The sequence below is a fragment of the Myotis davidii genome, unplaced genomic scaffold (assembly GCF_000327345.1).
Source record: "Myotis davidii unplaced genomic scaffold, ASM32734v1 scaffold663, whole genome shotgun sequence".
Classification (NCBI taxonomy): domain Eukaryota; kingdom Metazoa; phylum Chordata; class Mammalia; order Chiroptera; family Vespertilionidae; genus Myotis; species Myotis davidii.
In genome coordinates, this window is record NW_006295816.1 from 601,464 (window position 1) to 626,416 (window position 24,953).

Below are 24,953 nucleotides of genomic sequence, written 5' to 3' on the forward strand. Positions count from 1 at the left end.
GACACAGACAGAAACCACCACCCAATTCATACACGCGACGCAGGCCAATGCAGAGGAAGGAACAAAGGCACCGAGAAAATGAAGCTCAGAGGGACAGACCGGAGGGACAGCCGGAGGGACAGCCCGGAGCAACAGCCCCGACTGCAGGCGACAGCCACGCTGAGCCTTGGGAAAGGGACAGTCACCAAGAAGCAGGCCGTTTCAGGATGAGGAGTAAAGGCGTAAAGATGAACAGGAGGGACTGACCAGGGCGTGGGGATGGAGACACAGGACAGACCAGCCCGAGGCCTCCACTCCGAGAGAACACTCGCCCTTCCCTTCTAAGAGGGGCAGCATGTCGGTACTGGTCAGGCCGGCAATCGCCAACCTTCGGACCTCACGGACCACCAGTGATCCGCGGGCCACCGGTGGGCGACCGCTGGGTTAGACTGAGGGATACAGGTTGAAGTTTTCAAACAAAAATTACATGACAATTTTTAAAAGGCCTATGAACCTAAAGGTGGTGGGCAGATAAAATATGTAAAAAGGGAAGAAAAGATGCAGGGAAGATGAATACAACAAACATTCAGAAAACAGATTTTGGTTAAATAAAGGGGAACTTAAGTGAGCAAAGGCCCGCTCATTAGAAAACAGATAGAGTCAACTGAAGGACTCCCAGCGTTCATTTTAGGAAACTCAATGTGGTGGGTTTTACACTCAAAGGAGAGGCCTACTGCCACCACTGCGAGCCCAGGAGGTGGCGTTTCGGTTCCGTGACCACGAGCGCCCTGGACCCTGCTGGGCCCCGACTGGAGGGGGAGCACACTGATTCCCAGCTTCGTCGCAGGATCGCAGGTGGGTCCGAAATATAGGAACATCAGGATTCAGATTTGATATTTAAGAAATAAGGTTACCCTCAATAATCCCTGAAGAAAAATCTGTTATGTATTAACTTGGGTCTACATTGGGTCTTCCATGTCCTTGGTAAGGTCCTCACAATATACACATACATGCAGCTTGAGAAAATAGTAAAATCATTTTTATGACTGTGGCTGGTTCATGAGTGTTATTTATAAATGTTATTAAAATATTCTGAGCTGCCCTGACCAGTTTGGCTCAGTGGATAGAGCATCAGCCTGCGGACTGAAAGGTCCGGGTTTGGTTCTGGTCAGGGGCATGTGCCTTGGTTGTGGGCACATCCCCAGTGGGGGGTGTGCGGGAGCAGCTGACCAATGTTTCTCTCTCGTCGATGTTTCTGGCTCTCTGTCACTCTCCCTTCCTCTCTGTAAAAAATCAATAAAGTATATTTAAAAAAAATATTTTGAGCTAACTATGAAAATTACTAAGTATTCTCTACCATTTATTAGGTGGATCTACTTCAGGCCATGCACTATACAGGGCCTTAAGTCATACGTTCATGCCCTGCATGAGTTATTTTGATCACAAACGGGACAGGTAGCAAAATCAGAGAGACACAGACATTAACGATGATGAATATAATGTCCTAAACCCTTTAGCAACCATCCTCCCTATATACTCAGACGCAGAGGAAAGACTGCACTCAGGGACTGAGCTGTGCAGGGCGCCCCTAGGACGCCCCTGGGGTCTGCCGGCTGGTGCTTACCCTTTCTTCCCGCTCTTCTTCCGGGACTCTGTGGGCGCGGGGGGTGGCGGGGAGGGCGAGTGCTTCCTCTTCCGAGCACTCGCTGATGCCTTCCTGTCTCTTCTCTCGGGGCTTCTGACTGGCTGGAAGGTAAACGGAGACGAGCAGCAGCCAGCTTTGCTGACGCCTCAGTTTCTACGAGCCCTTGCCCCAAAGTGCACTGTCACAAAGACGGTAACAAACACACGAGCTCAGCGCCAATGCAGGGCACATCCCCAGCACCCTGGCCACCAGCAGCCCAGGGACTTCCCGCCTTCAGGCGCCGCGTCACCGATGGGAACGCCAGCACTAGCCCCAGGACTCCACTTCTCTCCAGAGCAGACCCGCCGAGCCCACCTCGAAAACGACCCTGCTCACAACCGGGGCTTCCCGGTGGGAAAAACATGTCCAGCAATTAGTAGAAAAATATGAAACTTGTTATTAAATTAATAAGACACAAAGACAGGCTGAATAAGCTTGGGAAAATGTTCCAGAAACTACTCCTACTTTGTCAGTGAAATAAAGATAAAAGATAACTTTGATACAAAAGATGTGAAATAAGACTATCCCGACGTGCAGGTGGCATTAATCCTCAGAAATCCACGGAACAACTATCCCAGGTAACAGGTGAGTTCGTCAGTGCAGGGTACAGATCAATATACAGAAGTCAACCTGTAGACGCCAACTGCCAATCTATACAACAGACACAATAAAGAAAACCCCGAAATGATCCAAAGAATGGAATGAGGTGTCCCTCGCTCCCAAATATCAGAGCTGAAGTATCAATTAAATTTCCATCTTCTCGGGCCAGTCAGTGGGGGACCTGAGCATCGTAAGAGCCGGGGAGAGAAGTCTGGAAGAAAATCTAAGCTACACACGCCTTTGATTAGTATGTAAACTGAAGTTAAATTTTTTAAAGGCATATTAGATCAATTTTATAGAATCCTCCCTAAAGATAAGTGAATAAACAACCCATCTAAATCTATAAGGGGTGGACAGGAACAAGCCAGTTCAATAATGTGTTATGGAAATTAGAATATTCCTGATGACACAAAGATTTGGTTTGAAATGCATTAAGGGAAAACAAATATGTAAACATATTAGAGAAGGCCAAAATAAAAGAATTTAAAGTGATATTCCAAAGCAATAGGAACTAAAAAATGAAAAAAAACCTAGTTTTAAAATAGCCTTAACAATAAAGAGCACACAGTGTGACAGAGAAACACACAGGGCTGAACACAGCATGAAAGACCCGCACTTTCTAAGTGAGAGGTTAAAGGTGTATTTGTCTCAAAGATGTAAGAAAAACTAAAATAAAAAACAAAACCCCTGGATGTGACTGTCCCCATTGGAAAGGACTCTAGAATTGCAGGTCTCTACCGGAGGCCGCCACAAGCCCAGCCGCCCACCCCACCAGCTGTGACCCCACAAGGAACCACAGGCAAGTGTTCAGTGGGTGGGCTTCTTAAAGGACTAGAGCATTAAATAGCACGTCTTCCCACCTCAAAACGGACTCAACTGTCACTGAGACCTTTAAGGCCTCTGCTTTGTACTGACCACTGCGTGTGAGTAACGCCATTCAAAATATTAAAACTAAACAAGTCTCCTCTTGGGAAACAAACAACTCAGTTAAGTTACCCTGTGACGCATTTGGAAATCAGAATGAAAACTCAGCTCTCAAGGACATAAGCAGCTGGACCACTGTCACGGCCACTTCTAATCTTAGTGACCCCGACTTGCCCGGTCTTCGAGGAGGTGCCAGCGCCTGCGACGGTGCCACTCTCACATGCACTCGAGGGCGGATGCACCTGGGTTTGTATGTGACCGTTTATCAATGAACATTTGAGAACATTCAGGCCAAAGAAGAAACACCCAGTGGAGAAAAATGGTGCCGAACCAAATACCTCTTCATTCTTTGTTGAAATTCGCTGTCGAAAACTCACGGGCTTCCTGTTCTCATCCACCTCATAGTCCTCCTCATTCATCCATTCATTGAACACATCAGTGTCCAAAATCCACTTTGCATGAACCTAAAACCACATTAAAGCAGGAATACCTACATAAATAATAAAATCACTTGCATCTAAAAGTATTAAAAAGAGGCTATAAAAGTATTTAACAGAAAATAAGCTGATTTATTATTCTAAAATCCTGAACTGCATATTATAAGCTTTAAACAATGACAGCCTGGCTGGTGTGGCTCAGTGGTTGAACATGGATCTATGAACCAGGAGGTCACCGTTTGATTCCTGGTCAGGGTACATGCCCAGGCTGCAGGCTCAATCCTCAGTCGGGGGCGTGTAGGAGGCAGCCAATCAATGATTCTCTTCATCTCTCTCTCTCCCTCTCTGAAATCAATAAAAATATTTTTTATAAAAGATGAACAATTATATGTGAATGGCCACTTAACCATTTTATTCCATGTCTTTTCCCAAATAAACAAGAGTAAGAAAGCACCACTGGCTTTGCGTACACTGAGGTTTTGATAACTAAGAGCTAATCATGTCATCTTTTTTAAAAAATACAAACGAGGGAAAGGAAGGGCGCTGAAAGCCGCTGGCAAGTGGAGAGGGCGGGCTGGAGTGGAAGAGCACCGCTGTGCAATCGTCAGAGACAGGCCAGCAGGAGCCGAGTGGATGCTAACTGGGCGGCTGAGGGCTTCCCATGAGGAGCAGGGTGTCTGCCTGGTCTAAAGCACCTCACGACTGCGTCCAGGCTGCCCGTGGGGGATAAGCCGGCAGGGGGAGTGGGAGCCGTCGGACAACACCCCGACTGGGTGACGCCATCACAGGCAGGAGCGGACGGCACACGATGCGGAGGACATGACCTCACCCCGCAGCTCTGTCTGCGGCACAAGCTGAATTAGCCAGGAGAAAAGAGCAGACACTCCCATGAGAAATACTCCTCCGGAACGAGAACACATCACAAAGGCTGTGGTGCTCGCGGGCGGGCAGCAGGAAGGCGCTGTGCTGCGGGGAAAGCACTGCCTGCAGGACTGACAAGGCCTCAGCGGCCAGAGCTTCGCTTGCTGGCGCCATCTCTGTGCCCTGGGCTGGCAGCGCCCTGGCGGCGGGGTGTGGGGACCCACCAAGAAGGCACGTGCAGATTCCCACAGAAGTTATAACCCATGAAGGACTCTGCGTAGATGAGGAAGGCTGGGGTCAGAGTGCAAAGTGCTCTTGGAATGCCAGGAATGTCTCTGGGCTGAATTCCACGGAACTTGGTCACTGACCTGAGTTCCTGAACTATGAGACATGAATACTTGGGCTAGGGAATAGCTTCTCTTGATAAATAAACAATAAAGAAATACTGTGAACAGTAAACAAATAAAATAAATTTTTTAAAAAGTTAAAGAAAATTAAAGACATGGCATATGAATCCAATACCTGATATCAGACAGCATTCTGTATTAAAGAGAAAAAACTGCTATAAAAACATTGAGTCAAATGGCAAAACTGGAATGTAGATAGTAGCTTAAAGCATGTGTTAATGTTAAATTTAATAAAGTTAAATGTACTAAAAACCTGTACTACGCTTCTGTATAAGAATTCCTTTATTTTAGGAAACACACACTTATATTTTGGAGTAAAAGTCCATGACGTACGCATTTTTATCTTGAACAGTTCAAGGAAAAAACACACACACACAGAGATTATACATGAGAATTCAAAAAGGGAATAAAATGTTAGCTGTAGGCAAATCTGATATAGGTATGCCATGTACTATTCTTATTCTTGCAACTTCTCTGTGTGGCATTATCCCGAACACACACTTTTTAAGAAGCAGACTCACTTTTGCCAATCCCACTTTCCTATGAAATCTGAAGCTCAGGGGCTAGGTCTCTCTGAAAACCACGCCGTTAAAACTGGTTGGACCAGACTAATACCAAATATTTTGATTCAATTTAGGTGCTCATCGTCTGTGAGACTGAAAGCATAATATGCAAATCGACTGGATGGCTGAACAGTGGAACGGCAGTCCAGACGATCTTCAGGACGAAGCCGGGCTGTGAGGGCGGCGCCCCTTGCAAGAATCTGTGCACAGGCCCCTAGCACCTATTAAAGGATCAATAAAACCATGGCTCCCGGCCACTGCTCCTGGGAGCGGCCGGAGCTCTCTGCTGAAATGCCGGCTCCAGGGCCAGGACATAGAAGTGACAGGCAAGCACACACCAAATCATGCCCAAAGGCCACACGAGGCAGCTCAACGTTCCCATCGGCCAAGGTCAGACAACTCATCAAAGGGAAGCACGGCAGGGCGGCCACCGCTCCACGAGCGCAGTGACACCACGAGCCCACGTGGGAGGAAGAGGGACGCCAACTCCAAGCGCAGGAAGGACAGCGGGAGAGGCGCCAGTCAGAACGGACTGCGTGAGGCAGGAATTGCTGACGGACCAGGGAAAAACTCAGTATAAACTTCCTCTATCACTGGGACAATTGGTGGAAATGGAAAATGGGCCCGGTATAAGGTAATAATATCGTTTTAAGAATTTCCTGAAATAATTAACAACAGGGAAATCTGGAAGAAAACTATAAAGTAATACCTTTTTATTACTCATACAGCTTTCCAAATTATTTCCACACTGAAAGCTGAGAAATACACGAGTTGATGCATGGACCCCTGCCACTAGCAGAAATGAGTAGAAAAACAGGTCTATTGCAATAAAGCCACGTGGGCACTGCTTCCAGCCGTCCTAACTGACAGCAGCCGTGCCGCTCAACGCCCGCCCCAATCCTCCCTCAGCTTCTCAAACCCTGGGCGCTGGGTCTCCTCATCACACATCACGGCAGATGCTGTGGCTGAGACCTAGATGCTAAGGCCTCCAGGCCACGGACAGCTCTAAGAGAGTAAGATCACCATTCCGTGTCTCCTTAAAAACCTTGGGGAGAATAGCTGAAAAGAGCTACGAGGTCACATCAGAATAATTTTTTAAAAAGCAGCTTTCACCTTCCACGGCTTTTCTGGAATGGGTGGCTCTTCAATTTCCGCATCAACATCGTTGCTGTGGACCCACGTGTCATAGCTACAAAGGAAAGGACAAAGGGAATCAATTAGACCCAATTCACTCACTGAAAAGACCTGGATGAAAATGTGAAAACGTATTTCAAAGAGACTATTAGGATCTAGTAACAGAATTTTATCATACATTTTTTAAAATATATACATTTCTATTATTGATTTCAGAGAAGGGAGAGAGATAGAAACATCAATGATGAGAGAGAATCGATCGGCTGCCCCCTGCACACCCCTCACTGGGGATCGAGCCCACAACCCAGGCATGTGCCCTTGGCCGGAATCAAACAGTGACCTCCTGGTTCATAGGTTGACGCTCAACCTCTGAGCTACGCCGTCTGGGCTGTCGTACACTTTTGTCTCCAGCGCTCTGACAGGAAAACTGTGTAGGGTCTGCAGTCGTCTTCACGTTGTTCAACCTCAAGTTCAAGCCTCGTCCACGGAATTTCAACAAGCTGATCACGCTCCTCCAAGCGTTTCCCTTGCTTGGCCTCCGCGGCAGTGCTATCGACGGGAGTTCCTCTGGCACCAGCTCTCCTGTCTCTACTGCCAGTTTCTCCTCTTCTCCCCAACTCATCAATACTGGGAGCCCCCACCCCCTGGTTTAGTTTTTGAACCATCCTCTTCTCTCCTTCACTTGGTCTCCTGCAGCCCATGGCTTCGGACAGACATGACCCCTTAAACCAGTGGTTCTCAGCCTTCTGGCCCTTTAAATACAGCTCCTCATGTTGTGACCCAGCCATAACATGATTTTCGTGGCTACTTCATAGCTGTCATGTTGCTGCTGTTATGAATCGTCATGTAAATATCTGATGTGCAGGATGGTCTTAGGCGACCCCTGTGAAAGGGTCGTTTGACTGCCAAAGGGGTCGCGACCCACAGGTTGAGAACCGCTGCCTTAAACCCTTTCCATCGTCCCTCTCCTCTCATGAATCCCACGGTCCACTCACATCTCCTCCTACAGGCCTAGCAAGGCTTTCAAACCTCACACACTCCGAACTCAACGTAATGCCTCCCGACCCCAACGATGAGCTCAGCCGACGCTGGCTGACATCCTGCCTTCACTCCCTCCTGTCCCAGAGCAGCCGTCGGAAACGCCTGCCGCTCCAGCTGCAAAGCAGGTCCAGAACCCAGCGCTTCTCGCCCTTCCTGCTGCCCAAAGCCCGGGCGTCCATTTCTCACGCGGCAGTGGTTCTGAAAACTCAGCCAGTGCACAGCGCTGTCTCCAGCGCTCTCTGCTCCCTCGGGGTGTCTGAGCCGCTTCCTGGGGCTTTAGGGCCCTCTGCACATGCCAGGCCCTCTTCACGCCCTCCCACAGGCGCCTCACCACCGGCTATGCCTCCGCTCACTTCCCTGATCGTCACACCGCTTAGCTCAATAGCTCAAGGCCTCACCAGCGAGGTCCAATTCACGATGAGTCATTCATTCCCCCTGTGCCTCCACCACTCCGAAAAAAGCAAAACAGAACCTTCCAGATTAAAGCGCTGTCAGTGCTGCCACCCTGGCCAACAGTGGTTTCTAAAGGGAACCCGAGTGCGGTCACAAGCGCTGCTTCCTGCAGCCGCTGCTCGGAAGTCAGTCCCAAAGCTTCTGGAACGAGCAGGCGCTGCACCCGTTCCCAGCGTCGAGCGCCTAGGACGTTCCACACCAGGCGAGGGAAGCAGCTCCTCGCGAGTGAATAAACCGCACCAGCCACAGGCGGCACCGGGAAGAGGTCCTGGTGACCCATATCCGTTAAAAGTCCCGAGGAGAGGATGTTACACAGGCAGGAGCGAGGGCACAAGCTCTAGCCAGTAAGTGAAAGACAGGCCCCTGGAAAGACAAGATGCGAGCAGCCAGGACAGCTTCTTTGACACGTAGAAAAGGCCGGCAAAGAGCGACCGTGCCTCCTGTGACGTCTGAACGCGGACTTCAGCCCTTGCTCACAATGCCTGTCGTAGACCTGAGTTTCCATCTAGTGTTTACAGGACAGGCTGCGTCCCCACCACAGTCCCTGCAACGCTGAGGGCGCTCACAGTGCCAAGGGCCACTCGAGGCTCAAGGCTCCAATGTGCACAGAAAGTCTTATTTCTAAAGAACCTGCTCGTTCAAAGTAGTCAATTGTGGTTCGAAAGAGGCTGGTTAGCAAGCTTACTGGATTTGGCTCTAATTAACCCAAACGTATAGAGACTGTGCACATCCTGTTAAAATTCTGAACGTAAGTGAAGGTATATTTCCTTCTCTAAGAAATGTATCTGCATGTGAAAGAAGGTCACTCGGACAGGTCACCCTAACACAGTCCTAAACCCCAGAAGGAAATCTAAGCCGGCCTCTCCCAGCCGACGGAGGAGCTGGCCGGCAAGCGCAGCGAACAGGTCAGTTTGTTAAGAAAAGTAAAGCCACGCGGCTCCACGCACTCCACAGCGCCAGTGAGGAAACAGCCAATAAGACCGACGAGTGAGATCAGTGCCACGATCATGAAGGGAAACTGGGTGACGGGCTGGCACGGACCGCCCCCGCCCGGCCCGCCCCCGCCTTACCTGTCCGGGTACGACCCCCAGTGCACCAGCAGCTGCTTGTCCTTCCTCATCACGGGCCGCAGCCACTCCTCTGAAAGGACAAGGAAAGCTCAGTCACGCCGACAAAGTGGGTGAACAGACTACTGTTTAGACTTCATTTTACTCCGTTTTGGGTTTGCTACGGAGCTCCCCCACAGTCTTCTAATCGGATGCTCTCCACCATCATCTTCTGAGGGCAGTTTTTCAGCTGTGCCCTCAGACTTACTGGATTCCAGGCCTAATTCTCCCTCCACCCTGACAGAACCGACTGTCCACGCCGGGTGCACCCCTCCCGCCACCTGCCTGACCTGCCTGCGCTTCCGGCGAATCAGGACCACACCCGACGCCTCCCTCCCAGGCCAGGACCCCCACCGCCTGCGAGCTGTGCATCCGCTACGTGCACGCGTCTCTCCAGTGCAAGTCAGGCTGCAGCTCCTGATGGAAGTTTCACCGGAACCTTCTTCCTCAGATTCACTCTCTCCGGCTTCGACGGCGCGACTGCCAAGCTTCACCAACCGCACTGTTTCTGTTCTTCGTTAACGGCCACCGTTAGCCCAGCCCTCCCAACGAGACTGTCGGCAGTGGTCCCGTCGGACCGCTGTTGATTCACGCAGCCTTGCCAAGGAAAAGGCGGTGACCACCTGCATCTCAGCACCCGTTACGCTGTGGCCGCTGGTCGTCTGAACTTAGCTTAGAACACTCGTTTCTAATACGTTTCTAACGAAGCCTCTTGAAACCCAAGAAAAAGCAGGACTTAACTAAGTGACATCAGCTAAATAAAACGACTTCCACGCCCGTTTCCACATAACAAGCCCCCGCCCTGAGGCAGCCGGGAAGCCCACGTGCCTGTGCTCTGTGTGAAGCACCCAACGTCGACCTTCTCGGACTGACAGTGGAGGAGGAGCCGGGGGCCTTCCAGAACCCAGTCCGCTTCAACAAAATACCCTGCCTGCCGCACGAGTCAGAGCTGCCGCTCAGGGCACGAGCTCGGCCCCCGCTGCACACTCCTCTCCACCCAAATGATCAGCCCTGCCCACCCACACGCACCCTGCCCAGCACCTTCTCCTTCACCCACCACATCCAACAAAGCTCTTCACCGGACTCGCAGCCTCCCCTCCCCTCACCGCCTACTCTGAGACATAAAGCCCAACTTGGCCACTTGTTTTTCCTCAAACTCCGTATATATCACCTCTGCTGCTCCTCATTTTGTACCGCTTCTAGCATCTCACACTCCAATTCTTTCTAATACCTTCAGACCTATGAAACAGCATCAGCTTTTCTTTTAAACTGTAACTAACCCTCACAGAAAGGCACACTGCATTCGACAGCCTTTACCGTGCTGTGGCTGCAGCGACCATCTGCACACTCCCCCGACAGGCTCAGGTCAGGAGCTCAGCCAGGGCTTTGCTCAGAGCCAGCACTTACTGACAGCCCCTGGTCCTAAGGAGAGCCCCACAATGTGCAGGATCATGTGTCACACTTCAAAGAGTACCTTCAATATATTACAAATTAAATTTAAATGCTGTCTTCTAACGGTTACTCCAACTACTAATAGCAATACCTAGCAGACACCAGTAAACTAGTTTGTATTAAAATAAACAAAGAAAGAACGCTCACATGAGTAAGAAATTACTAAATAGCTAAGATGCAACACCTGCAGTTCAAACCGTTTGTAAAAGGCACTGTTTTCAGTACATTCACGATCTAAGCATTTATGCCAACTACTGGAGAAGCCTTAGGAGAGGTGGCCAGCCAGAATCAACCCCGGACCATACACAGCTGCCCAGCAGCCCCACCCAGTGGCAGCCAGTTGCTACGACCTCAGAGGACAAAAGCTGAGCAACACGAGAGGCAGGTGAGGTTGCTCAGCGCACAACCATCGGAGCTGAGACTGCGACTGCTACAAATCAAATCCAACTCTCAGCTCCGAAGCTACCGGTGAAAAGGCCGAAACTACGAAACGCTTAGAACAAGTTCGGCGTAAACTCCATCACTCTGCTGAGGCAACGGTTTTTAGATCTGACACCAAACACGCAGGCAGTCAACCAAGCCAACCAACCGACCCTCCTGTCACTGCTTTGAGCATCTGCACAACTCAGAAAGGTCCCCCTTCCTCTCCTGGCAGAGCCTCCTCCAAGCCGGGCAGACGCAGCACCACGGAGAGCGGTCTTCCTAAGAGCCCTTTGGCTCTGCTGAGCACCTTGCTACTGTACAGACCAGTGACGGCGAACCTGACACGCGTGTCAGAGGTGACACGCGAACTCCTTTTTTTGGTTGATTTTTCTTTGTTAAATGGCATTTAAATATGTAAAATAAATATCAAAAATATAAGTCTTTGTTTTACTATGGTTGCAAAGATCAAAAAATTTCTGTATGTGACACAGCACCAGAGTGAAGTTAGGGTTTTTCAAAATGCTGACACGCCGAGCTCAGAAGGTTCGCCATCACTGGTATAGACTGTATTCATTAACTGTCCTCTTAATTACTTATTTTTTTTATTCTCTAGCTTTAGTTCAATGTTATTTTTCTAATTTCTTGAGAAAGATGTGTGGACCACTGACTTTTCAGTCTTTCTTCTTCCCCAATATACACATTTAAGACCCAAATTTCCCTCTAGATATAGCATCAGCTGCAACCTGAAACGTTAATTTTCTTATCCTTTCTTAATTTCGTAATTATTCGGATCCAAAGACTTTCCATTTCCACTGCAATTTCTTCTTTCATCCATGGATTACATGGCAAAGATATTTCTTAATGTTCACGCATATGGAAACTGTCTGTAATCTTGTTATTGACTTACAGCATCTCTGCACTAGTAAGAACAGTGCGGGGAATTAGCAACCCAAGTCTCATATAATTTGCCTCCTTATATAGATATTCTATGGGGATATGTTATGCTTAAGAATAGATCTCCACATAGGAGAACTATTTCTCAATCTAAATTAACGTGGTTAATAATTCACGTTTTGATTCCCAACTTTCCAACAGAAGTCAGTTGCCACAGCTCTGAGGAACTCTGGCTACTGACCAAATCCACTCTCAGGTCGCAGGGCTGACTGCCAGAGTCGAACCCATTAGACAACCCCGACTGATATTTCCGAGGGGCCTGTTTACCAATGTCTCGCAATGTCTCTTAATTTTCAGAACACAAGGGACACAGGAACATTAGCTAAGTTAATGCAGGCATGGCTAGACTTAACACCCAGATGATAACTGCCAACAAATAAATAAAAGTCTAATGATTAGAAAGTTGGACATTACAGAATTAGTTTACTTTTCCCAATTCAAAATAAATAAAAAATTATAAATTTAAATAATCTGTGGAATTTAATACTTGTGACTCTTTCTAAAATAGCTGGTTATACTATTTAACCCTCTGATGATATAACTTAGAATCCAGTGAAGTCTGAGCTCATCAGATCACAACCAAAAACTCACTCACCATCCTCTTGTGAGGAAGGATGTGGGTAAATGTGGTGGGAAGCTTTCGACTTCTCGTCAGTGAATGTGCCCTGAAAAGGCAATGAACAAATAACGTAAAAATAAAGCACGTGCCAGCAAACCATGAGACGTCAGACACAAACAGCCTAGGAACTGCAAAGGCATTATTTCACTTATATTTTAAAAGTATTATTTTAAGACTACAATATTTTTATTAGTCAAGGTAAGAGATAGGAATTAAAAAGAACAAAAATTATCAATAGACAGTTTACAGTGTTCTCTAAAAAAAATAACACAAGTACCCTCAGCTAATTCTCTATGTCTCTCTCTCAGGGTAACCTTATTCTCAGTAATACTAGAGGCCTGGTGCACGGAATTCGTGCAATGGCTGGGGCGGGGGATCCCTTCATCCTGGCCTACGCCCTCTCACTCTTTACCGCCTGCCTGCTCGCTGCTCTTTAGCGCTGCCGTGGAGGTGGGAAAGGCTCCCGCCACCGTCACTGTGCTCGCCAGCTGTGAGCCCGGCTTCTAGCTGAGCGGCGCTCCCCATGGGAGAGCACTGACCACCACAAGGTAGCTCCTGTGTTGAGCATCTGCCCCCTGGTGGTCAGTGTGCATCATAGCGACCAGTCATTCTGGTCATTATGCTGCAAGTCGCTTAGGCTTTTATTATATAGAAGACTACAGGCCTGATGCACAAAATTCGTGCAAGGGTAAGCCTTCGTGGCCCCAGCTGCCTGGCGGCCACACCCCCTACCCACACCCGCCTTGGCCTTGCACTGCCCATGTCTGCCGCCACACACCACCAGTTCCCCGGTGCCCACCGATCTATCATCCCGCAGAGGGTGACTGGGCTCCTTCTGCGGGGCGATCGTGGGGCGATGGCGGGCTCCCTGACCAATCGTTTCACAACCGCCTTGGCTGGCCTGGCGCCAGTGCGTGTCACAGTGTGGTCGTCCAGAAGGTCATCCAGACAGTCATTCTGCTGTTCGGTCGATTTGCATATTACGCTTTTATTATTATAGACGAGTTCCCCTAATTCTTTTTTTGTTAATGCTCACCCAAAGACATTTTTATTAATTTCATTTTTTAAAAAAATATTTTTATTGATTTCAGAGAAGGGAGAGGGAGAGAGAGATAGAAACATCAATGATGAGAGAGAATCATGGATCGGCTGCCTCCTGAACACCCCACAATGGGGATCGAGCCTGCAACCTGAGCATGTGCCCTGACTGGGAATTGAACCATGACCTTCTGGTTCACAGGTCGATGCTCAACCACTGAGGCACGCTGCCTGGGCTATTTTTATTAATTTTAGAGAGAGAGGGAGGGAGAAACGGGAGAGGAGGGGAGGGACAGAGAGGAGGAAGGAAGGGGGAGGGAGAGGAAGAGGAGGAAGGGAAGGGGAAGAAGAGGGGGAAAGAGAGGGGAAGGGACAGGGGGACACACACATCAGGTGCCTCCCGAATGTGTCCTAACTGGGAATCAAACCCACAACCTTTCAGTATGTGGGGAACAGTTAACAGATGAAAGGAGCTAAGAATGGTGACAGACACACTGTGACCAATCAATGGAGTTGCTAATGCACTTTAAATGCTTGAGCAAAGGTCTGATCAAGAGTATTCAGCCCCCGCTGGTGTGGCTCAGTGGATAGAGCGTTGGCCTATGGACTGAAGGGTCTCAGGTTCGGAATGGGCACATGCCCAGGTTGTGGGCTTGATCACCAGTAAGGGGCATGCAGGAGGCAGCTGATCAATAACTCTCTCTCATCACTGACATTTCTATCTCTCCCTCTCCCTTCCTCTCTGAAATCAGTAAAAATATATTTTTAAAAGGGGTATTTAATAATGGTGCTAGTATTAGCTTTTAAGTTCTCCTCTCTAGGAGTCTATGAAACCAGAAGATCTGCTACATCACTCTGGAGGTCGTCCCTAAAACAATCACTAAGAAAACAATCACGAAAGTCAGATTTCTTAAGAACTGTGGCAACTAAGTGTTCAGTATAAACTGTAGGCAAGCCCTAACCATTTTAGCTCAGTGGATACAGCATCGGCCTGTGGACTGAAGGGTCCCAGGTTCGATTCCAGTCAAGGGCATGTACCAGGATTGCGGGCTCATTCCCCAGTGGGGGGTGTGCAGGAAGCAGCCAATCAATGATTCTCATCAATGATGTTTCTATCTTTCTCTCTTCCTCTCTAAAATCAACAAACATATATTTAACAAAAAATAAATAAACTGTAGACAAATATATAAACTTTTTCCAGAATGCTTTGGTAGCAATTAAATGCTACTGTAGGACATATACATGTATTAAATCATCGCATAATACCCCTTAAACTTACACGGTATTACATGTCAAATACATCTCAATAATGCTAAGGGGAAATGCTAGGCTCAGCTAAGCACTGAAGGTGAGTGAAGAGAAAAGCACTTGGTACTGTAGGAACCCAGAGGAGGAAAACCTTCCCTCGCTGCCGACAGAAACACAAACAAGAAGCTGCTCAGGTGGAGACTTACAAGACCTTCCCGACTGCAAGGGCTTCTGAAGGGTCGAGTCTATTACCTGATGTCGTTTGATAATATCTTTCAATTTGTTAGCCAACTTCAGGTCAATGTCTGGAATGAGGTAGATGTTGGGTCTGGTCAGGCAATTGCTCTGAGAAAGAAAGAACAGATTTTTAAATTCTCTTGGTTTTAAAATAATGTCATATTATTTATGCATCATCCTAATGGCAAACGTTGGCACTCAAAGCCAGGCTGCTTAGAATGGGAGATGTACTTTGTATGGAAAAGAATGGAAAAGTTTTATGTCAATGTAAAACCTAGGTGTGCAGCAGCCTCCTTAATGATACCTCAGGTCCCTTCTCTGCAGCCAGGTACACCTGGACAAAAAGATGCTGAGATTATGACCCAAAGAAATGCATCATCTTTTCCATTAAGGCACCAAGTGACACATGAGCCCTCCCAGCCCACTTCACCTGAGCACACCTCACATCTAATGTAGTTTCCACCTACACCTTCTGTTGGCCGGGGGAGGTAGGTATTCATTTCGGCTCATCAGGTAAATCACTTAATATGATGTAAAGACTGTGGATTAGCCCTGACCGGTTTGGCTCAGTGAAAAGAGAGGCGGTGTGGCTCAGTGGAAAGAGAGCGTGCCTGCGGACTGAAGAGTTCCAGGTTCAATTCTGGTCAGGGGCATGTGGCTTGGTTGCAGGCACATCCCCAGTGGGGGGTGTGCAGGAGGCAGCTTATGGATATTTCTCTCTCATGGATGTTTCTAACTCTCTATCCCTCTCCCTTCCTCTCTGTAAAAAATCAATGAAATATATTTTAAAAAAGACTGTGGATTATAGCTCTTTTCCCCCCATTTCTAATCTTACATACAGAAGTGACTGAAACATTCCTATTAACTCCCCAAACCATCACCAAAAATCAACCAACAAACAAAAAACCCTGTTATTCCTCTAGCTAATGGTCCATGAGACAACTCCCAGGCATGAAGCCACTGAGAAGACCCAGCTGCATTTCTGCCACATGCCCCACCCCAGGAAGGTTAAGTCAATGACCACCACAAATTACCACTCAATAAAATACTAGGGAAGAAAAGAAGAAAATTAAGTGTTCTCTCCAGGTTATAATCTAGTAGGGGAAATAAAATCTATATTCATGGCACAACCATGAAACAAATCCAAAGAAAATCACTGAATAAACAAATGAGAGAGTATTTATATTAAATGTGAAAGAGATTCAAATAATGGGTTTGGTAAAATTAATAAAGAAAAATATCATAGATAATTTCACCACAAGTTTCAGGTCAATATTCTATAAATGACAAGTTTTAGTCATACTTTATATCTCTAATTCCCCTAAATCCAAAAGAATAACACAACAATAGATTTCAGAAAATTATTCTTTCTTTGATTTTTTTGGCAACCTGATGAAGCTAATCTTAGAACTGACAGTATATCCAAGGGAAGAAATTGTAAGGATTTAGCTTTCCCGTTTACCTGCACCAATGTTTTTTCAATATTCATAAACATCTCAACATTACGATCCATTCGGGATGGATTCTGTAGATCAAACCTCCGCCTAAAAGACAAGATAATAATTAGTTAAATTGTCTCCCGTCTTAAACAAAAGTAAAGACTTGGCTTGCAGCATTCAATGCAAATGAGCTGGATAGATCTGGAAACTATGATAGAACTACGCAAATGTACAAGCGTTTCAGTCACATAAAGGAGCGTGTGAACACTAGAAGATCACATTTTAAGACATTAAGATCCACGCCAGCAAAAGGAAGTCTCTGTTCCATGAAGGAAATCTAAGGTATTTTACGTCAGGCAGAAGCAGTCCAGAGCCAGGGGCAGTCATCTGAACCGTATTTGTTCACATTCGACGAGGTCTGTGTTCTCTGAGATGACCGTTGTCCTGGCTGTGGTAAAACTGATCTTTTCACCTTGAAGTCCCCCCGTACGTCTGTAGACCGTGTGGAGGCACCAGCACAGCATCTGTGCCGTCCTCCCCGATCTCCGTCCTTTTCACGTGGTTAAACCGTTACCAAGGCGAACGCTGTGTCCCGTTTCACTCCCAGGGAGGCGTCCAGCCTAGTGACCGAGCGTGTGGGCTGTGGGCTGTGGAGCCCAACTTCTACGTCACATCAAGACATGCAAATCAACACAAGGACTTACCAGCCCTGGTCATTCTTGTACTTGTACGCAGCCCCGAGAATGTGACACAAGGCGCCTCCAGCCTTGAAATCCATGAAACATTTCGCCTAAAATGATACAAGTCACACGTGAAAACAATAAAAGTTCTGAAAAAATTACTTATGTCTGAATTCTATAAGTAAGCTCAAAGATATAAACAAGTTCTTAAGTACCTCTGCAAAGAATTGCAATATAAAGAAAAATGTCCAAAAATGCATAAAAATATTTTTCAAATTTCAACTAAAATATTACTCTTTAAGTAAACTCTGTAAAAAAACAAGATTTAGCCCTAACCGGTTTGGCTGGGTGGATAGAGCGTCGGCCTGGGGACTGAAGGGTCCCGGGTTCGATTCCGGTCAAGGGCATGTACCTGGGTTTCGGGCACATCCCCAGTGCGGGGTGTGCAGGAGGCAGCTGATCGATGTTTCTCATCGATGTTTCTAACTCTCTAACCCTCTCCCTTCCTCTCTGTAAAAAATCAATAAAATATATTTTTTAAAAAACAAACAAACAAAAAACAAGATTTACAAAAGATACATCAAGTCCAGCCAGTGTGGGCCAGTGGTTGAGCACTGACCTATGAACCAGGAGGTCACGGTGGTTTGCTTCCCAGTCGGGGCACATGTGAAAAACACCAGTATTTCTCTCTCTCCCCCCCCCACCTTCCTCTCTAAAACCAATAAAAATATATATTTTAAACAGATCCCTACAGATGTGGCAGAATTAGAAACAGGCACTGAGGATCCCACAGCATAAAAATGGCCGCGGGTTCTGACCCTCAGCATTGGAATCGCCCACAGAAAAAACTAACAGGCCAGAGTCAGGGACGAAGAGCTGGAGGCAGAAGAGGCTTCCCAGGGACATCACGGGGCCTAGACCCACTTCCCAATGCCCCCTCAGCCCGTCGCCCAGAAGACGCCTCGCTCTCAGTGACACAGATGAGCTCTAAGTACAAAGGCTCATGTCCTTAACACATTCTCTGAGCAGAAGCACCGCTGATGGGCCAATTGCTCTTGATGATTAAAAAAATTAAAGAATAAAAGGACAACAGGGGTCCTAGCTGGTGTTGCTCAGTGGACAGAGCGTCAGCCTGTGGACTGAAGGGTCCCGGGTTCGATTCCGGTCAAGGGCACATGTCCAGGTTGCTAGATCCTCAGTAGGGGGAATGCAGGATGCAGCCTATCAATGATTCGTATCATTGATGTTTCTCTCTCTCTCCCTTCCTGTCTGAAATCAAAAAAATATTTGAAAAGAAAAGACAACAGGCACCAAAACCTGAGCTTCCCAGAGCCAGTGGGACCTGCCTCATGTGAGGTCTCAGCAGCTGCCCATCTAGAGACCCTGGGCCAGGGCAGTTCTACCAGCTGCTTCGAGTCCCTGCTGCGGGGGGCACACTGCTTCTGATCCGCTGGTCTCTCGGGCAGCTGCACTGGAAGTCAGTCTCGTCTTGTTCTGGGTGGACAGAGGGGGTCATCCTACTTACAGCCCGCCTACAGCTCTGCCGAGCAGGACGAAGCCCAGAAAAGCTACGTCTAACTGCAGTACCTAAAAGAGCTTTAAATCTGTGCCGGTGGCATTATTTCTTTGACTTATTAACTAAGGACTAGGCAGCGCTCACAAGTGGCAAAAAGGAGGGGATGCCCTGTCCCGGCAGCTGGTGAGAACGTTGCCCCGATTTGCCAAGGTTGTGGGTTCGATTCCCAATCAGGGCACATGCAAGAATCAACCAATGATGCATAAATAAGTGGAACAATAAATCAATTTCTAAAAAGTATTTTTTTTATTGATGTCAGAGAGGAAGGGAGAGGGATAGATAGAAACATCAATGATGAGAATCATTGATCAGCTGCCTCCTGCACGCCCTACACTGGGGATCCAGGCCACAACCCGGGCATGTGCCCTGATCAGGAATCGAACCGTGACATCCTGGTTCATAAGTCGACGCGCAACCACTGAGCCACACCAGCTCAATTTTTAAAAATTAAAAAAAAAAAACGGGGGGTGGGTGGATAATTGTTTGTAATGTGTTTGTGTGGGCTGAGTACACGCATTAACAATGCCACCTTTTGGCCTGTTCATCAAGAAATGACTATGTCAGAAAATGAATGTGAGAAGTGAACCAAGGAGCAGAACCCGAGTATGTTCAACAAACCAAGAAAATTCAAGGGGATTCAGGCATCTTCACACCCTGAAAACAATTCTGGGGGGAGAAACACATCGCTTCAACTCCAGAATCTTTGTACCTCGCAAATATGAAACAATCAAATAACTTCGAAGTTTCTTTGTGTATTTTAGCTGCTTTCGATTTTAAAATAGTGCTTTCTAGACATAGTTCCCAATTGTATTAGTGAGAGAAACCGTAATACAGTCGGCCCTTGAACGTGTGGGTCACAGCGCTGACCCCTGCCCCACCCCACAGCTGAAAATCTGCGTGTGATTTTAGACCCCCCAAACGCCACAGCCTCCTGTGGACCAGAAGCCTTACCAACAACATAAACGGCCCGTTAACACGTGTTTTGTGTCTTGTATGTATTATACACGGTATTCTTACAATAAAGTAAGCTAGAGGAAAGACCATGTTATTGAGAAAATCATAAAAAAGAGAAAATCCATTTAGTTTTTTTTAAAACATATGTCTATTGATTTTTAAAGAGGAAGGGGGGAGAGAGTGATAGAAACATCAATGATGAGAATCATTGATCGGCTGCCTCCTGCACATCCCCTACTGGGGATGTGCCCGCAATCCTGGAGTATGCCCTTGACTGGAATCGTACCCGGGACCCTCCTCTCTGAAACCAATAAAGAAATATATTAAAAATATATATATATATATATATATATTTATTTATTTATATTTATATGTATGTATATCCATGCAGTTCAAACCCAGGTAGCTCCAGGGCCAACTGGAGCCCCTGGTGAGCACCTGTAATCACAGGTCACCCTGCTGCAGCCTCTTCTTGGGGAGAACAGTCCTCTCCCTGCTGCCGTCTGAGGCGTTACCAGGAGGCGCTTACACGCGCGGCCTCCTTACTCCGCAAGCATCCGATGCAGCCGATGCTTCCAGCCCATTTTACAGATGACACGGGGCTGCTGGCTCCAGCCATGAGGTGGACTGAATAGCCAGAAACCCTACCACTCACTGCAACACATGCTGGATAAAACAGACGCCAGGATGTTACATGTGGGGCTGAATCTCCAGAAAGGCACATACCCAGGTGCAAAAATCAAAGAAAACGTCAAAAGCCGGCTGCTCCGGGCCGACATCACTGCCCCCTCCATGTCTCTGTCCCCAGCCCCACAGCAGCCGAGAGCTGGGCACGGGCCTCACAGAGACTCTGGGGCGTGACCTGTGCAGGCCGTGCAGGTTCTCGGGCTCTGTCTTTAAACAGATGCTCGTGGCCTTTTTTAAAAGGCAGAACGGACGCCTTCCACCAGAGGCGATGTCTGTGCTGGGCCCGCACAGTCCTGAGCCGGGAAGGCTGTGGGAACGAGTTTTCACCACTCACGCCCATGGTGCCCGTGTGATACATTCGCGCCTTAAGAAACACGCTTTCCTAAGTCCCCATGGCTCTCAGCTAGCATCACGCAACGCGCACCTTGCTGAGCCAGCTGCTGGATCCCGGCGTGATTCCGAAAGTCCCCCTTGAACTCGCCCCAGCACTGCTTACCCACGAGGAAGGAAAGCGGGCGGCGAACAGCTCCCAGGTTTCACTCAAACGTCCTTCCCTTTGCCGTCTCGCCCCCCTTCTCTTTACACCCCGCAGGCCAATCCTTCCACTGGGACAGACTACACACTCCTCGGGAGGGAGCACAGCTGGCCCCTGGGCTGAGCCAGGGACTATTTTTAATGTGGTTGATGCCTAAAAACACCCTCCTGGTCTCCGAGGCTGGACAGCTGGGCTGCACGAGCACCTTCCTCGGAGCCTCGTCCTCGGCTTTCCCCTCAGGGCCAAGGTCGACGGCGCAGCAGCCACCCGTCAATTCGTCCTTCAACGTCCCCAACTGCTCCCCGTCCCCTCGGACGCCCCGCCACCTCCCTCCGCCCTCCGCGCTGTGTCCCGTTCGCGCGCATCAGACCGCAGCCTCGTCCTGGAAATCGCACTGGCTGCCCAAACCTCCAGTCTCAACAGCCCCCATCAGCCTGTGGGAGACCTAAACCCAAAGCTGACTGAGCCCCTCCTGCTCTCCCGGCCCTTCCCGTGACCTCCAGTGGACGCCCCCTCTGGCGTGGCACTCGTGAACTTGGCCTTTGAGCCTGGTGTTAGCCCTCGGCTCTAACCTTGGGGCGCCAGCTGCCTCTGGCCCCTATGCTGCTCCGTGCGGACCTCACCGCTGAAGGCATCCCCGCACTTCCCTCAAGAACCCACCCCAGCTCCCAGGACTCAGCTCCCAGGCCCTTCCCTGCAAAGCCTGCCCTGAGATGGGGAGTCAAGGTTCCATCTACACAGCTCACGAGTGTGAGCCCTGAGGACAGCCACAGCCTCACACTCGGGACACAATCAAATGCTGCCTGTTCGCTGAGCTCACATCAGTGAGGAAAGCCGCACTTTCTAACAAGTGTTGCTGAGGTAACCTGATACTCACATGGAAAAAGATAAACTAGATCCACGGCGCACACTGAATACCAAGGTAGACTCTAAACGGAGAGAATTACATGTAAAAAATGAAACCAAACAAATACTCCAAGAACACATGGCCGAATTCCTGTATCACCTGCAACTGGGAAAAGCCTAACATGATTCAAAAAACCACCGTTACACTTGACTAATAAAGACACATGTCTGGACGGCAAAACCCGCATAAGCAGCCGTGGCTGGTGGCTCAGCTGTCCCCACCCCAGAAAGGTTTTGGGTTCAATTCCAGGTCAGGGCACACATACCGAGGTGGTGGGTTCGATTCCCGGTCACGGTACATATAGAAAGCAAACAATTGATATCTCTCTCTCTCTCTTTCTCTCTCTCTCATCAATAAACATATCCTCACGTGAGGATTTTAAAAAACCCAGCATGAACAAAGTAGACACACTTACTGCAAGGTCAATAAAACAATACTATTTCTTATTCTCAATTCTATCTGTAAGATCAGTGAGTTGTTAAAAGTTTCAGTGATAAAATAAGAACATGCAATTCAGAACCTTACGAGTTAAAAAAAGGTCCATGATAATAAATTCAATGGAGGGCAAGCAAGCAGCAGAATGGAAGCTGCAAAAACTCAAATCGGAGAATTGAAGACAAAAATCCTAAGAAGAGATATGCCAGGCAGTCCTAAGTGATCTGTACAATCAGAGTTCAAATATAAAGGCCCACGGGGCAGCAGACAGACTAGAAGGCTGAAGGTCCCTGAGCTAAAGCAGCACAGGGCATCTCCAGATCATGACTTACCACAACTGGACATATTTCTACATTTCAAGGCGAAAAAGAAAAGGTTCATAGATCAGCATAAAAAAGGGGGAGCCCTAGCTGGTTTGGCTCAATGGAAGGAACGTCGGCCTGCAGACTGAGGGGTCCCGGGTTCAATTCCGGTCAAGGACACATGCCCGGGTTGTGGGCTGAGTCCCCAGTAGGGGACGTGCAGGAGGCAGCCGATCAATGGTTCTCTCTCATCATTGATGTTTCTATCTCTCTCCCTCTCCCTTCTCTGAAATGAAAAAAAAAAAGTACATTAAAAAAGGGAAGGAGATGCAAAATCAACGGATTTTTTCCTCTACAAAATAAAATGTTAAAGAGAGAATAAAACCTACAGATTTCAAATGAAAATAAAATAACCCAGTATTTCTATACGAAGCCAAATTATCAGTCAAAATATCAATTGCACGAGCAGAATTATATCCTCACACAAATGCAGAATTACATCTACGAAGTAAAAAAACTCCACCGAAGGCGTCCTAGCCACAAGAGCTGAACCGGAGGAAGGAATGAGGACCCGGCACAGCAGGAACTACGCGGACACGACAGCACCGCGAGACACTCACGGCCCAACCCACACGGCGACCGCTGGGATGTTACCCGACAGTAAAGGACCCGCAGACGCCCGCCGGCTGAGCATCAGCGCCACAGCCACGGGCCGCCGTGTACTCACCGGGAGCTTGGTGAAGGCCGGGTTGGCGACGTGCTTCCCGAAGGCATCTTCCTGGAACTGCAGGAGCTGCACCACCAGCCCAGCCAGCGTCTTGTTGGTGGGCGCATCCGCGTGGACGTACTGCAAGGCAGAGACAGGGCTCAACACCGGGAGAATGCCCGCCGACCTCCTGGGCCCCCCGAGCCCTGGCGTGGACAGGGTTACCCACGGCCGACAAGCTCTCTGCCGTAAAGGGGGACCCTGGCCGGTGGTGCTCAGTGGTTACGGCGTCGGCCCGTGCACCGAAGGGTTGTGGGTGTAATTTCCAGTGGAGGACACATAGCTGGATTTCAGGTTCACTCCCCGCCTGGGTCAGGGCACATGCGGGAGGCGACCCAGCCAATGTCTGTCTGTCTGTCTGTATCTCTCTCCCTCCCTCCCTTCCACTCTCTGAAAAGCAATGGGAAAAACATCCCCAGGTGAGGATGAACAACAACAAACGGGCATCGCCCTCTTCTATAGAATCAGGGCCCTCCTGTGACTCACGTGTGGCCAACTGAATGCGAGCGATGCTGTACGGCTCCCACAGTCCCGGGAAGAGTGCCATCGCCTGACAGCCCACACCTCGGAGGCCAGGCTACCTGGCGATGCCACAGCACCAGCCCCGCTGTCCCGGGAGACGGACAGCACCACCCTGCTCTGAGCAGAGACGGCTGCAGATGGCTCTGCCCACAGCTGCCCCGTCGCCCACCATCCAGTCCCCAGCGGAGGTCCCGTCATCACTGAGCAGACACCACTGTCCCAGGACGCCCTCCAATTCCTGACACACAGGGACTCTAAGCATAACACGGCTGTCTCATGCCAGTCAGTGTTGAGCGGAATAAAATGGTTGGTTGTTTTTTATGCATCAAAAATATATGTATGTGCATTTAAAATTATGGTTTTTGCCACAATTAAAATATTGTTTTAAAACCAGACAGAACTTAGATGAAGATCCTAGAGACAGAACTTAGAAGACAGAACCTACACAGAACCTAGAGATAGAAGAACTTCGCTGGAGAGAACATGGCAAAAGATCCTGGACAGAACTTGGCTACAGAACTTGGTTGGAGAACCTAGACAGAACCTGGCTGAAGAACCCGGCTACAGAACCTGGCGACCGAACCTGGCTGGAGAACCTGGATAGAACCTGGCTGGAGAACCTAGCGCGAGACCATGGCTACAGAACCTGGCTGGAGAACCTAGCGAGAGAACATGGCTACAGAACCTCGCTGGAGAACCTAGCGAGAGAACATGGCTACAGAACCTGGCTGGAGAACCTGGAGAAGCTGGCTGGAGATCCTAACTAGAACTTCGCTGGAGATCCAGACCAGAACTTGGCTGGAGATCCTGGCAAGAGATCTTGGCTAGGCTGCTGATCAACTGAAAAAAATAAAAAATAAAAAAATAAAACAAGTTTATGTGAGAAGTTATACATGCTGAGGTGAATAATGTCAAAAGGCCAAACCAGTGGTAGACAGCAAGCAGCTTCCCAGCAAAGGAATCAATGGTACCATGACGGGAACGCACAGA

General features: G+C 48.5%; 1 protein-coding gene across 1 annotated transcript in view; it reads right to left on the bottom strand.

Annotated features, from left to right (window-relative positions):
• SMARCC1 (SWI/SNF related, matrix associated, actin dependent regulator of chromatin, subfamily c, member 1) overlaps nucleotides 1-23,988 on the bottom strand; it is an 89,056-nt gene extending 65,068 nt beyond the window's left edge. Inside the window, 10 exon segments of the mRNA XM_015568261.1 lie at nucleotides 1,604-1,725; nucleotides 3,526-3,651; nucleotides 6,569-6,644; nucleotides 9,154-9,223; nucleotides 12,614-12,683; nucleotides 15,176-15,268; nucleotides 16,623-16,704; nucleotides 17,304-17,389; nucleotides 23,403-23,642; nucleotides 23,887-23,988. Coding sequence (XP_015423747.1) covers nucleotides 1,604-1,725; nucleotides 3,526-3,651; nucleotides 6,569-6,644; nucleotides 9,154-9,223; nucleotides 12,614-12,683; nucleotides 15,176-15,268; nucleotides 16,623-16,704; nucleotides 17,304-17,389; nucleotides 23,403-23,642; nucleotides 23,887-23,988 — 1,067 coding nt within the window.
• Nucleotides 23,989-24,953: the final 965 nt, after the last annotated feature.